Source organism: Meleagris gallopavo, chromosome 3 (genome assembly GCF_905368555.1).
Source record: "Meleagris gallopavo chromosome 3, MGAL_WU_HG_1.1, whole genome shotgun sequence".
Classification (NCBI taxonomy): Eukaryota; Metazoa; Chordata; class Aves; order Galliformes; family Phasianidae; genus Meleagris; species Meleagris gallopavo.
The window spans coordinates 63,415,243-63,428,582 of record NC_139406.1 but is presented as its reverse complement, the minus strand read 5'-3'; the positions used below and the strand labels follow the sequence as shown (position 1 = coordinate 63,428,582).

The 13,340-nt window shown below is 40.1% G+C and overlaps 1 protein-coding gene across 5 annotated transcripts in view; it reads left to right on the top strand.

Annotated features, from left to right (window-relative positions):
• Positions 1 to 13,340, top strand: part of STAU2 (staufen double-stranded RNA binding protein 2) — a 164,959-nt gene that overhangs the window by 40,999 nt on the left and 110,620 nt on the right. For all 5 annotated transcript variants that reach the window (XR_014882566.1, XM_085221287.1, XM_085221288.1 and 2 more), the window contains exon 6: positions 10,284 to 10,443. Coding sequence is in view for 4 of the 5 variants with exons in the window: in XM_085221287.1 (XP_085077413.1) it covers positions 10,284 to 10,443 (160 nt within the window). In the remaining variant the exon portion in view is untranslated. The remainder of the gene's footprint in view (positions 1 to 10,283; positions 10,444 to 13,340) is intronic.

The window sequence follows — 13,340 nt, the reverse complement described above, 5'->3', positions numbered from 1 at the left end:
GTGTTTATGCTATGTCTGCAGTCAAGAATAAGTTGATGTTGTGTTGACCATTTTCATGACTTAATTGCTTGGTTGATAGATAAAAGTACTTCTCCAGAGGAACATAACATTTTGTTCTGTGCTCTCTTCTTGATTTTGATTCTTATTTTTCACTTTTATTTCCCACCCTGTGTCCCTTGTATAGTACTTCGGAAGATTCAGTTCAAGATCCTTTTCTTCCTGTTTTTTCTTTATAGTTCTTCACAGCCTTTTTCACCCATATCTCATAGAATCATAGAGTGGCCGTGTCACAATAACCCCATGCAGTGTGATAGGCTTGGGGATGAGTGGCTGGATGACATGAAGAGGAAAGGGACCTGGGGGTGTTGGTTGATGTTGGCTGAACATGAACTGACAGTGTGCCCAGGTGGCCAAGAGGGCCAACGGCATCCTGGCCTGCAGTAGAAATAGTGTGGCCAGCAGGAGCAGGGAGGTGATTATCCACCTCTACTCAGCACTGGTGAGGCCGCACCTCGAGTATTGTGTTCAGTTTTGGGCCCCTCACTACAGGAAAGACATTGAGGCCCTGGAACGCGTCCAGAGAAGGGCAGTGCAACTGGTGAGGGGTCTGGAGCACAAATCATAGGAGGAGCAGCTGAGGGAGCTCAGATTGTTTAGTCTGGAGAAGAGGAGGCTCAGGGGAGACCTCATTGCACTCTACAACTTCCTGAAAGGAGGCTGTGATGAGGAGGAGTTTGACCTCTTCTCCCAGGCAATGAACAGGACCTGAGGAAATGGCCACAAGTTGTACCAGAGGAGGTTTAGGTTAGACATGAGGAAGAGCTTTTTCTCTCAGAGAGTGGTCAGGCACTGGAATGGCTGCCCAGGGAGGTGGTGGAGTCGCCGTCTCTGGCAGTGTTCAAGAGGTGTCTGGATGAGGAGCTGCGAGATATGGTTTAGTGGCTTATGGTAGCAGTGGTAATGGGAGGATGGTTGGACTAGATGATCTTGCAGGTCCTTTCCAACCTTATGATTCTGAGTCTATGGCTGAGGTTGGAAGGGATCTTAAACATCGTCAAGCTCCAACCCCCTGCCATGGAGACACTCTTACTTTAGCTTTTTTTTTGTTTTAAAAAGGTTACTCAGGCTGGCTTTGAGTCTCTTCTTTCACTTTTAATAAGGGCCTTAGACTGAATCTCCCAGTAGAGGGAGAAATAAAAGCAGAATCAGAGATCTGAACTTTCTGTGCAGGTGAGCATCTGTCTATCACTGGTGCTGCAAAGCTGGCTCAGTGTATTTCATAGAATCATAACAAACATTTGTTGTAGTACCTGTTAGATTGATCTGTGACAGTTAAAGTATTCTGTACCTTTCTGTTGGCTTCTTCTAATTACTTTGGATACGGAACACTCGTCAGTGTACATATTCTTTATTGCAGATAGTAAACAAATTAGTGGCATGTGGAGAGAGTAAATATTGAATATTTATTTTCAGCCAAATATCTGTATTGAGCAACTTGGAATTCAAAGATACAATGATGTGGCAATATTGTTGTCTTATCATCACAAGTTCTCCTGGGAAGATTCTATGGTAGATAATATTACATGAAACTGAATCCCCTCCCCTTTTCTTTTTAACATAGAATTGTTTGAAGAGATTTGATAGTGTGATAGTGAAAGTGTGAGTCATTTTTTTTGTTATGCTAATCACGTTGTTTGAAAGAACTGAATAGTCTCTGACCCAATATAAAGAAAAAAAAAGTGAATAATCATTAACTTCGTTAAATATTTGCAGAGTCAGAAAATTTTAAAACAAAGCTTAAATAAAGACAGGGAAGTAAAACAGGTTAAAACTCAACCCTGCTGTTACCATATGCTAAAGGTAGAGTATGTCTGACTAAAGCATTAACCTTGTATATGTTAGCATATTTTTTAGGAAGAGAGAAAACTAAACCTGATTTAGTGGGTTTCAGAGTAGCATTTTATAGCATTAGATAAGAATTCTGTTTTCATTAAAATGAAGGAGGTGGAGATTTGTATAAGGAATGCAAGATGGCAAAGGAGAAGAAAAGTGATCAGTAGTATTAAAATCAAGCTTGGAGGAAGTGTAAGTGCTATTCCTCTTCCAGATTTAGAAGCAATCTTTTAAATTACTTTTGTTAAAGGTGCACAGAAAGTAGGAAAGCAGTCATGGAATGCAGAAGGTGTCATCACTACAAAGGAAGATCAAAATACACAGGAAGAATTGGGTGATTGTAAAAACTAATGCACTAGAAATGGCATGAAAGCAGGCTTTCCAATATAAAACCTAAGAGTATAGGCACTTGTAGTACAAATTCATTTGTCATGTGAGGATTATTCAGATGGAAATCTCAAAACAAGATAGTCATCTGATAGTAATAACTATTTGCAAGATAAACTAAGAACAACTGATTTGATTGAATCAGAGGAAAGACAAATGTGATTTTTAAGAATGTGTTGATCAAGGTATTTCTGGTACAAATCTATAAATACTGCCGCTATACAGAGCTCTGTTGGTCTTTCGTAGAGTGTGTCGTCCACCAATCTTAACCTGTAAGTTCGGGAGCAGGACCAAGTATAGGAAAGGGCTGTGAGGGGTTGTAAGGACAGTGCGGAGCCTTTAATTAAGCAGAAGGATTCTAAAATACCCCAAGTTGTTCATTTGCAGAACAAAGGCTGTGAGGGAATGGGAATGCTTACATTAGAAGTTAAATGTAACAAAAAGGTACACGAAATATGTAGATTAAAGGATAGTGTCAAATGCAAAACAAAACGTAACATTATAACCAGACTGAACATTAGAATATTTCTAAATATCATCCCAGCTTCTAGATCGTCCTCCCAGTAGAAGTACTGGAAGCAAGTATCTTATTTGTTTTCTGATAGACCTTGATAGATGAACAGGACCACATGGTACCTGCCACTCATGGCACTTGCCTTTTTAATTCAGGATTTGCTTACACTGATATTTTAGAAATAGAGAAGGTTTGGGATTTCTCTTTCTTAAAGTGGGAAGTATCTGTGCTCTGTGATCTTATTATTTAAAAAAAAAAAAAAAAAGTAAAAAAAAATGTTTTGGAGTCTCTTTCTGCTAGTATGTTTCCAACTCAGTTATTCTTTACAATTTAGACATAGGTAATTAAACATGCACTTCCTTAGGAGGGTTCTGTATGTGGGTTAGAATTGGTTTCATAAACTGATAATAGCAAGTATTACATAGAGAAAATATATTGAATCAAGTATTATATAGAGAAAATATATTTAATCTTCCAGAATTACATTGGTTTTATCATTTTTTTAAAGATTCAGATCACAGTTTAAATCATCATTTGAATGAAGGGTAATCTGGGACAAGATTACAGTATTTTTATCTCAGCTGTGTGGCATGGCTGTGGGGATGTCAACATTAGAAAAAGTGAAAACGGTAATAGACTGTTTAAATAAATCAGCTGAAGAGAGTTTTCAGAAATCTGTCTTTCAATCTAATAAGGGATATGCATAGCTAAAAGTGTAACATCATGCTTTGTCTTGCTTGCTTAAAGATTGTTTTTGGAGGATGTGGAGGTGATCCAGGAGAAGACAGCCAGATTGATCCAGGGATAGTGGGCTGTAGTTCTTCAAAGGAGTACTTGGAAAAGTCTTTGTTTCCAGGTGTTGGTAAGGACCTGAAAGGTGGAAAGAACCAGAAGGTAGATCATGTGAAGACAAAAGTGGTTGTGTTGGATGTTTCCCTTTTCAAAACAGAACTCACATCTGTAAGAAATCCGTGTGGCTAATGGACTGCTTAGAAAAACAGGGCATGGCCAGGGAACAGCTGCACTAAGCAACTTGCTCCCCCAGAGAAGTTTCAGCTGTTGTGGAGAAGAAGTTGCTCACAGAGCATCCTGTTTCCTACTCCACTGCACAGCCTGTGTCTCTGTCTCTGCACTTGCAGAGCTCAGAACATTTTTCTGGTTGAGCCATATCTGCAAAGCTGCCAGTGGAAAAGGAGCTCAAGGGACAAGAGCAGAGAATGACCCTTTCAGCATGAAGCTGGCATCTGAAGAATGACTTTCCTGTACCAGTTTGGATGTCATATTTTAGCAGGTTTCATATTGGCCATACCAGTCCTTGTTCCTTTTCACTTTCAATACGGAATGGAAATAGGATAATAATAATTTCTGTAACACTTCCATACCGGGGGAGTAATTGGATTTAGTCATTGTTTTTTACATAGGCGAAGAATACCCTGACCATTAGAATTTAGACAAAACCTCACTGAGCTTATTAGCTGGAGACAAAATCTAAATAAACTTCCTGGTTTCCTTATGCTTCAGCTTGCACTTGTTTTTTTTAGCCCCTTCTAAGAGTATAGTAACAATGTTTATCAGAAACATTTATGCCATTGAGGAATCGAGAACAATATATATGAACACACAGCGCATGCACTAATACTTTATTTGTCTTTGTGTGTGTGGATTTGATGGCCAAGAAGGAAGAGGCCCCAAGGGCTCCTTAGTATGCAATTAATATTTTGGCTAGAAAAGAAGCAGATTGTTTCAGTATGCTTACATGTTATGACATCATATTCCAGTAAAATTATAATGAACAGAATTTTTGTTTGTCTCTGTGGCAAACCAAAATGAGTTTTCTAATTGTCAACAGACCTTGGTGATTTATTTAATTATTGTGGCGCCCGCTCACACCAACTTAGTTAAGGTCTGTCAGCATTTCTGTTATGAACCCCTATTTTTGGGAGTTTATAACTAGTTGTAAATATTTGCTCATTGCTGAAACTTGGCATTCAAGGTCACAACCATAGAGCAAATGCCCTTTTTCGGGTTGACTATTTCAAAGTGATACCAGTGGTACTAGCTAAAATGCAGATTTCTTATTCTATGAAACGTAGAGGTAATTAAGAGAACCTGCTTCCCAGACATCGTATGTGAAGGATCTTCTTAGGAATCTCATGTCCAGAAATGACAGATGAAAATGAACTTATTTTAATAGGTTTTGTATGATTGCTTTTTAATGTATTATCCTTTGTCACGTTCTAATTGTGTGTATCATTTCATATCTGTATTGTCCTCTCTTCTGTTCTTGTAGTCTTGTCATTTGCAATTGTCTGACTGTTTTTGCTCCGTGGATAGTTTCAGTATCACCTGGGAATGTTTGTACATAAGAATTTTCTCCAGAGCACAATCTTGACCTGTGTGTAGTAGTAGGTATGCAGGGAAATGCATGTTATTCAAATGTAGATAGTTTTAAAACCTAATGAGTCTGTGTGTGAAGTGTTGCTGTTTGAAATCCTGACAGTTCCAGTTCTATGACTGAACAGACCTACAGAAGGCTGAGGAGTAGTGCTCAAGTGCTTGTCACAGAAGTACTGAGCTGGTATGTTACTGTGTAATAGTCAACAAATAGTCAACAAATAGTCAACAAGATTGGTTTTCAGGCCTTTTGGCAACTCAGACGTGTGCTGGATAGGTTTGTTAATGATCAGTGGTAGATATGAAATCTTAACTTTGTGTGGTGTTGAATGGGCATGCCTTTCTAGGACCCAGAGTTATTCTGTGCTAAAACTCAGTTTAAACATTGCATTCTGCTTTCAGGCATAATATTATGATTACTTTAAAGGTTTTTGTTAATACAGATTTTATCCTTGCACTGAAAAGCTGAGGATGCTCTGTTTCTATTTGACACATTCCATGTTGTAGAAAAGCCAGTATCCTCACAGATTTAGGCCGCCATCTAAGGATTTCAGGTACTCCGCTGCACTTCCTCAGCAATGTTCACATTATCAGTGCTCTTAACTCAGCTTGAGGCCATGCAGAGCAAGAGAAGTTTAATCAAAACCATGTAAAACCTAATCATTCTACCGATGCCAGAGTGCTGCATGAGGCTCTAGAGCCACAGGCTGAATATCATTTTCCACATTATCACATAAATAACTCCCTAAACACCCTTTAAAAGAAAAGGTGAGAAGGGGCTGAGGGAAAAAGTGAGGGCCTATTGTAGAATATGAATTGTAAAACGGACTTAGGTTTGTAGACTTTCCTACATTGCTTATAATGGAGAGAAAGGTGAGTTTAGTAGCTCAACACCTAGGAACTTCTGATAGATACAGATGTGGAATTTCCCCAAATCTTTTTTTCTGCATAAAGGCAATTGTATAGTAATAAGGTGGGATGTGCTATCTACATACCTGCTGGCTTTACATATCCTCTGGTATGCTGCAGCCAACAGCGGCAGCAGTTTGCAGAGCAGTTTCCACCTTTTTGTTCTGGATTATCAGGGTGCTTCTTGTGGGAAGATTGCTGGAAAGTTCCGTAAGGAACTTGAGAGTGCCTCTTGCTGCAGGGAGAGGATAGCTAGCGGAGGCTGCTGCTCCTAGTAAGTTCTGTCGGTCACACCTAATCAAAACGTGCATTGAGCTTTTTTTCCAGCTAGCTCCTGACTAGAGAAGGCCAGACACCCTTTCATTGGGTATGAGGGAGAAGCCCATAAAAGCACCACTCTCACAGGCAGCCAGCTGAAGGAGCGCCTTGCACAGTGCCTCACACAGAAGGGGGCCAGAAGCTCTGCTGAGGACAGTGTGTGTGTGCTCAGTGATGGCGGTGGCATGCCACACTGCATGGTTCCTAGCTCCAGCAGGAGCTGTCCCTGATGTATGGAGACTTTGAGTCAGATCTCGCCCTGGAGGGGAGATGGAGCTCTCCTGATCTCCAGCTGCAGGATTGCTGGAAGCAGCGGCTGGGAGCGACAGATCTATATTACCCTGCAGGAAGATGTTAGCAAGCTGTGCTGGCATCACTAGAAGTGATGAATGAGGGACTGGTTTGATCTTCTCCGAGACCCTGCAGATATAAGAGCCTGATTCTCGAAGGAGGAGCAAGGAGAGTCAGTGCTTACTGATCTGGAAGTTGGGGAGTCCTATGATGATGAAGGCTGGAAGTCTGCAACTTTTGGCATCGAGAGGAAGGCTTCTGCTCCACTGTCAGCTCTGCAACTACCGGTTCAGTGCCACAACAACAAAAAAGGTTTCTGGAGCTCTCAAGCATCCAGCTGAGCTTGAGCCCTGCAGCAACACCAGAAGGAAGTGGCATTTTATAACACTGGGCAGAATTTTGCTGCAAGAGACAGAGCTCCTCATCTGTGAACCTGACCTCTGTTCAAGATTTGCTGCTTGCCAGGGGCTTGGAAATTGGGGAGTGACTGCCAAAGATTGTCTGCTCCTCACTGCTGTACTACCTGCTGCTGATCTCCATTATGGGCACCAAAGATATTGCCTGATATGTGGAGCATAACAGCCATGACTACATGACAACAGAGACTGGATTTTTACAATTGTTGCGCACTCTTTGAGAATCACTACTTGGAAGAGACAAGACCAGGGGATCTTGCCCTTGGTAGGACAAGCATTAGGCTAAGCAATCTAGTGAATTCAAGGGAGAGAAAGAATGGAATTGATCTACATTCAAGTACAGAATTGATGGGCCACGTTAGTAAACAAAGGCAATGTTGAAAAGAGAGATCCTGAAACGAACAAAACAATGCCAGTGGAGGCCCACCTCAAGTGTATGCACACAAATAAGGATAGCATGATTTTTTACATCCTTTCTGTGAAATCAGCACTGCTGGATTCCCATCTGAAATGCAAGCATACTAACATACTTAGCACAGGGAACGAATGAGAGGAAAGGGAGAACTTCACGCAGGTGCAAGGCTATAACCTCACTGGAATCGCAGAGGTGTGCTGGGTTAGTTCACAAATCAGGAGTGCTATAATTGGTGCATACAGATTCTTTAGAAAGGACAAGCTGGTATACCAAGGAGAAAGTATTGTGGTTTATGCAATAGAGTGGTGAGAATACATGGATTTCTGTCAGGGGATGAGTGATAGGACACCTGATAGTTCATGGGTGGGGATTAGAGGGTAGACCAATACAAGTAATGTTGTGATGGGTGACTCCTACAGATAGCATGATGAGGATGAAATAGATGAGGTCTTTTTCAAGAACTGGAAGAAGCCTCACTGTCTCAGGCCCTGATCCTCATGGAAGACTTTAACTATCCCAGTTAACTGTTGGAGGTACAATACAGCAGGACGCGAGCAGTCCTGAAAGTTTCTGGAGTGCATCCATGGTGAATTCTTCATGATGTATGAGGAAGTACTAAAAGAGCCATGTTTGTTTAGTTGGAGAAGAGGAGGTTGAGTAGGGATAGGGAGTTGACTGTGGTCTTCATTTAATGTGATGAGTGGTTTTAAAGAAAACAAAGTCAGAGTCTTCTCAGCAATGCACAACAAAATGTTGAGAAGTAATGGACATGTGTTGCAGCAAGAGAAATTACAGTTACATATGAGAAAAAAATACTTCCAGAATGGGTGGTCAAATACTGGAGCAGACTGTCTGGAGATGTTTTGGAATGTGCATCTTTGAAAATACCAAAATACCCTGGACAGTGCCTGAAAAAGATGGTATAACTTCAGAGTTCGACCCTGCTTCTGGCACTGCACTGGACCAGATAACCTCTAGGATCCTTTCCAAGTCAAGTCATTCTATAATTTTATGAAAATTTTACACAAGAAAATGCATTTCTAGGCCTTAATAATTCCCTGTAACTGTGTTAAACTGTAAACAGGAAAGCAAAGTAAGTGCCCACTTTCTGCATTCATAAAGGCAACTTAGTTCAGCCCTCCAAGGCCCTATAGCTGGAGGCTTATTGGAGCCAGTATTATGGTTTTCCTCTTTCCGTATAAACATGTTTTTAGAACTTGACACAAAGTTCAGGGACAATAGGAATGGGCTGCTTATTCACAGTTGTTTGAACTTGAAATGTGCTGCTAACAGAAGAAAATGTATTTTGTTTTATAATTGAAACAAATCAGTTACATGTATTAATGAAAAGTCAGTCTTCATACGAAAGGTCATCACACAAAAAAAAATTAATAAAGGGCTTTTAAGAGGAAGAAGTACTTTGCTGCGTTTTTGAGTGGTTCTAGTATTGTTGCAGTGGATCAAGCTTTTGTCCAAGCTTTCAGAACTTGGGGCTTTTGCATATTGTCATAAAGTAGGTACAAGTTATATATCACAAAGGAGAAAACATTCCTCATATGTGTATGTATTTTCAAGGAAAAAATCTCCGTTGTGTTAGAAGAAACACTAAGGAAAGTTCCTCAGGCAGACTAGGCTATAGAATAAGAAACTAATTTCCTTACCTGCATAAAACATAATTAAAGGATTATTATTTTAGCATTAATTACATAAAACTATCTGTTGTAAATTACTTTTTTGTGGTGTTTTTGGGGAATGCATCTTTTCTGTAGAACTCGCTGATGTAGGCAAGCTCTTGTGTTTGTTGTTGTCATGCTGCTTTGGCAGTACCTTCCAAAACCAAGAATGGCTTGCTGACTCTTCATTCCCTGCTAGCAAGGGACAGGTGTCAGGGTAGGTAGTATGAGTTGGGTTAGCTATTTCTGTTACTGAAAACAGAGATGTTGGAGTTGATGCGAATAAGGGTACTGCTTTCTCTGAGATATAACTGTTAATTCATAGGAAAACTTTTCGGTTTTTTTGCTTTATCTTTTCCTTATTTTGCCTTTCAAACATATTCAAAACAACAAACTCTGCCATTATGCTTGGAATTTTTTTCCGGCGCAAAAAGGGTAAGCAATAGGGTGTGATTTATGCTTTTCTTGCAGCATCTGCAAAAAAGTTTGGCTATCTTAGTACTGGTGGAGAGCTTCTCCGTACTAGCTTCATTATGCTTTTGGAAGAGAAGTCTTTAACCTTTGCAACAATTTCAATGCTTGAACTTCAACTAGAGGCCAGAAATATGTTGTCTAGGTCCTTCACTCTCTTCCATCTGACTTTCTGTCTGCTAAGCTGTGCAGGCTTGTTGTCCCTGTGGGAGGGTCTTCGTGTTCCTTCTTCCTCCGTGCCACTTGCCCCTGGAACAGGTGTTGTCTCCCAGATGTAACTTCCACAGGAGCTTTCGGTTCTCGTTGGCCTAATTCTCTCAAGGCTTAGGCCAGGAAGACAGCAGAGCTAGGCTGCTGACTTGGAACACTGCCCAGCTTGTTGCAGAGGTGTGGAAATGGGGGATGAAGAGCTGGTGTGCATGTAGGAGCTGCCTTGCTGGTCAATTTTCATGTATTTGAGAGGGCTTGCTCTGTGAGCAAAAACAATGTTGTAGTCCTAGCTACTGTTTATATTGCATACAGTTGATGGTTAAAATCTGTAACTTATATTGCTGCTTTCTAACACACAGAAAGGCATTAACTTGTTCATTACTTCTTTACAGGTATCACTGCCCAGTGCCTAAAATTTTCTACGTCCAGTTAACTGTTGGCAACAGTGAGTTTTTTGGTGAAGGAAAGACTCGCCAAGCTGCTAGACATAATGCTGCAATGAAGGCCCTCCAAGCTCTCCAGAATGAGCCTATTCCGGAAAAATTACCTCAGGTTTGTTTCAGAAAACATGCCGTTCCTAACCTTCATGTTATGGTACCAAGTTCAACAGTCTACTTACCAGTTTTTCATTGTCTAATTTTAAATATTCTGTTTTCATATTAGCCCTAAAGGCAGAGAAGAAATGCAAAGAAATCATTAGTGTTGTTTCTTTCTTTATAACTGCACACCTAACATAGAGCAAGACTTCAACAGTGAAAATAAGCAGGCATTTAAAGATGAAATTGTCCACAGTGTGAGAGTTTATCCCAAAGTCCTGAAGTATGAACTCCCAAGAGTTTATACCAAAAGTCAAGAAAATGTCAATGTAATCCGTGTCTTCATGAAGAATTAATCATTAATATTAAATGACTGTCGTGCCATGAATGTGGTCTTAAGTGACATGTTGCCAGTGTACCTAGGAATGTGGCTAAGGTCACTGATGTCTACTGCAAAGCTGTCTGATGGTTTTAGTCTTTCAGCTCTTTGTTCCCTTTTTGAATAATTAACTTTCTCGGTGCTGTGTATGTAAGTGGTGTATATTGCTACTTCAAAATGAAAATCGTCATTTTAAAGTAAGTTGGCAGAAAAATTAGTCACAGAATAATCTTTGCAAATTGAAAGTACAAATAAAACCAAAATTATTTTAAAAACTGAACAATAAAATTGCTCAGTCAAATAGGCCAAAAATAATGCATCAGGAGACAATCTTTTTTTCTTATCTTAAATGCAGAGGATAGTACATAGTATAAGGAAGTAAATAATATATGTAAATAATCTGGATGCATACCTGGTTTATGTACAGAGATTTAATAACCTCTGTGTGTATGATATTTACCTAGGAAAAGTAATAATATCTTTAACCTTCACGTCTAATTGAATCTGTTTAGTGTCTATTGAGATTAGTGTCTTTTTGAATGTGCAGGCTTTTAGGAGATGTCACCATGGAAAATGGAGTTTCCTAAATTCTTGCAGCATTCTGTATTGCTGTCTTTCTCATGAGCTAAGGAAGTAACTTCATTCTCCTTTTCACCACCATGAAGGTGGTGAAACTGAATCAAATCCACAACTAGCTAAGAGAAAAATTAAAGGAGGACTGTCAAAAGAGAATAACATGTGTTGAGTGTGTTAGGAGTTGTGTGGTAGTGATAAGATCTGTGGGAGTGCTGTGACATTCTGGTGCAGCAGCTGAAGGCCCTCTGGGGTGATGTAGGATCTCAGTAGCAGATGTCTGTGGGCAGGAAAATGAATGAAGTTCCAAGGAAAGCCCGTGTATCTTAGTCAGACTGAGGCTACTGGTTGTAGGTAGGGATGATGAAAGATCCTCTTTGTCTCTTTATGGGTTAGAGCCATAGATGACTGGAGAAGGCTGGAAGAGACTCTGGAGTACACAGAGATGAATTATATGGGGTTGGGTGCATCTACCCCAAGAAGTGCAGGTTAAAGTGGAATTTAGAGCCTCATATTGCCAAGGATTGGGCTCTTCTCTGCTGCTGGTCATGTGAATTGCTGAGTGGAGGGATGTGCCCTCAACCACGGGGTTGCTCCAGCTTTGTAGAGCTCTGCTTCCTTCAGCAGAACTGAAATGCTGGGATCAGCCAGGGAAGATGTGAGATTCCCTATGTTTCGTGCAGGGATCAGAGCAGTACATGAGTCTGACTGGTTCCAATTGCTTGATTGGTGGAGCTCCCCTCTTCTCTGGCCAGTGCCATTGTGCTTCTGAAGAGAGCAGGAAAGGGAGGAGATAGGCCTGCTGAGACCAGGCTGGCCCTGCATCCCACTGGTGAGCCTTGCTGGAGTGGGTCTGTGTAAAATAGCACACTACGTAGGTCTTCAACTCTGATCTTCAGAACCCTGCTTGCTTAATGAGGCTTCTGTATAGTCTTCGTTCATCTTGATGCCCACATTTATTTACTTCTTTTTCAACTGCATTAAGGATAAAATCCCTCATCAATATTGAACTGTTAAAGAATATTACCATTTTAGTGCTTCCTTGAGCAAATATATGGAAAGCATGAGGTGAGTAGAAGCAAGAAATGATCAGCAAGCAGAGCAGGAGCATAGGTGAATCTGAAACTGCTTACATAAAAGAACTATTGTGTGCCTGCCAAAGCACCTTACTATCTCATAGATTTGAGGCTAAGAAAGGCCTTACAATTAAAGTGTCAGCTCTGGAATGAGGATCAAATTTAAATTCAGAGTACTTGGGACGCTCCTGAGCATATTTTATCTTCCCAAACCTGAGGAAGTTCAAGTAGTCACTCCACTGTGCTTGATGAAAGGATATGCCAGGGCTGAAATTTTAAGGGTGGAGGGAATATTCAGTGATTTTAAGTATTAAGTCTGTATGACTCTGTATTATTTTATGTTAACTATGCCAGTGACTAGTTGTTCCCCCTTTCAGATATAAAATAAATTTGGTGTGAAGCTGAATGTGGTTAAATTCACCTAGCTTTTCTGTCTGATCAGTATTTTCTTATCTTTGCTAAATCTAAAAACAACTATTAAAAATTTAGAGATTATGCTTAAGTAATTTTAAATCTTTTTGTAGAACTTATGGTTTCCATAATGTCTTGGTGTAAATTTGTTTTCTTTCTAACCAGCTGTTCATCTGTGTAGCTTTTTTTGTCTGCCTTTCATATTTTCAGTTTATAAAACAAAGACTTAATTGAATACCATATTGTGTAAGATTTTCACTAAAGTTGTTTACAAAATAATGTTACTCCACTATTTGTTTGACGTTCTGTCTACCCAAAGATACATTTTTGGTTTTTAATATTGTCCTTCTAACTCCATTTAGCTGGCTATTATCAGCAAGTCTAAGTCTTTCGCTGAATCAATGCTTTCCCTGTCCTGTAATGATCCACATTCTTGATTTTCATTGTGTGAAATGAGCTAGAAGTCCTACATAA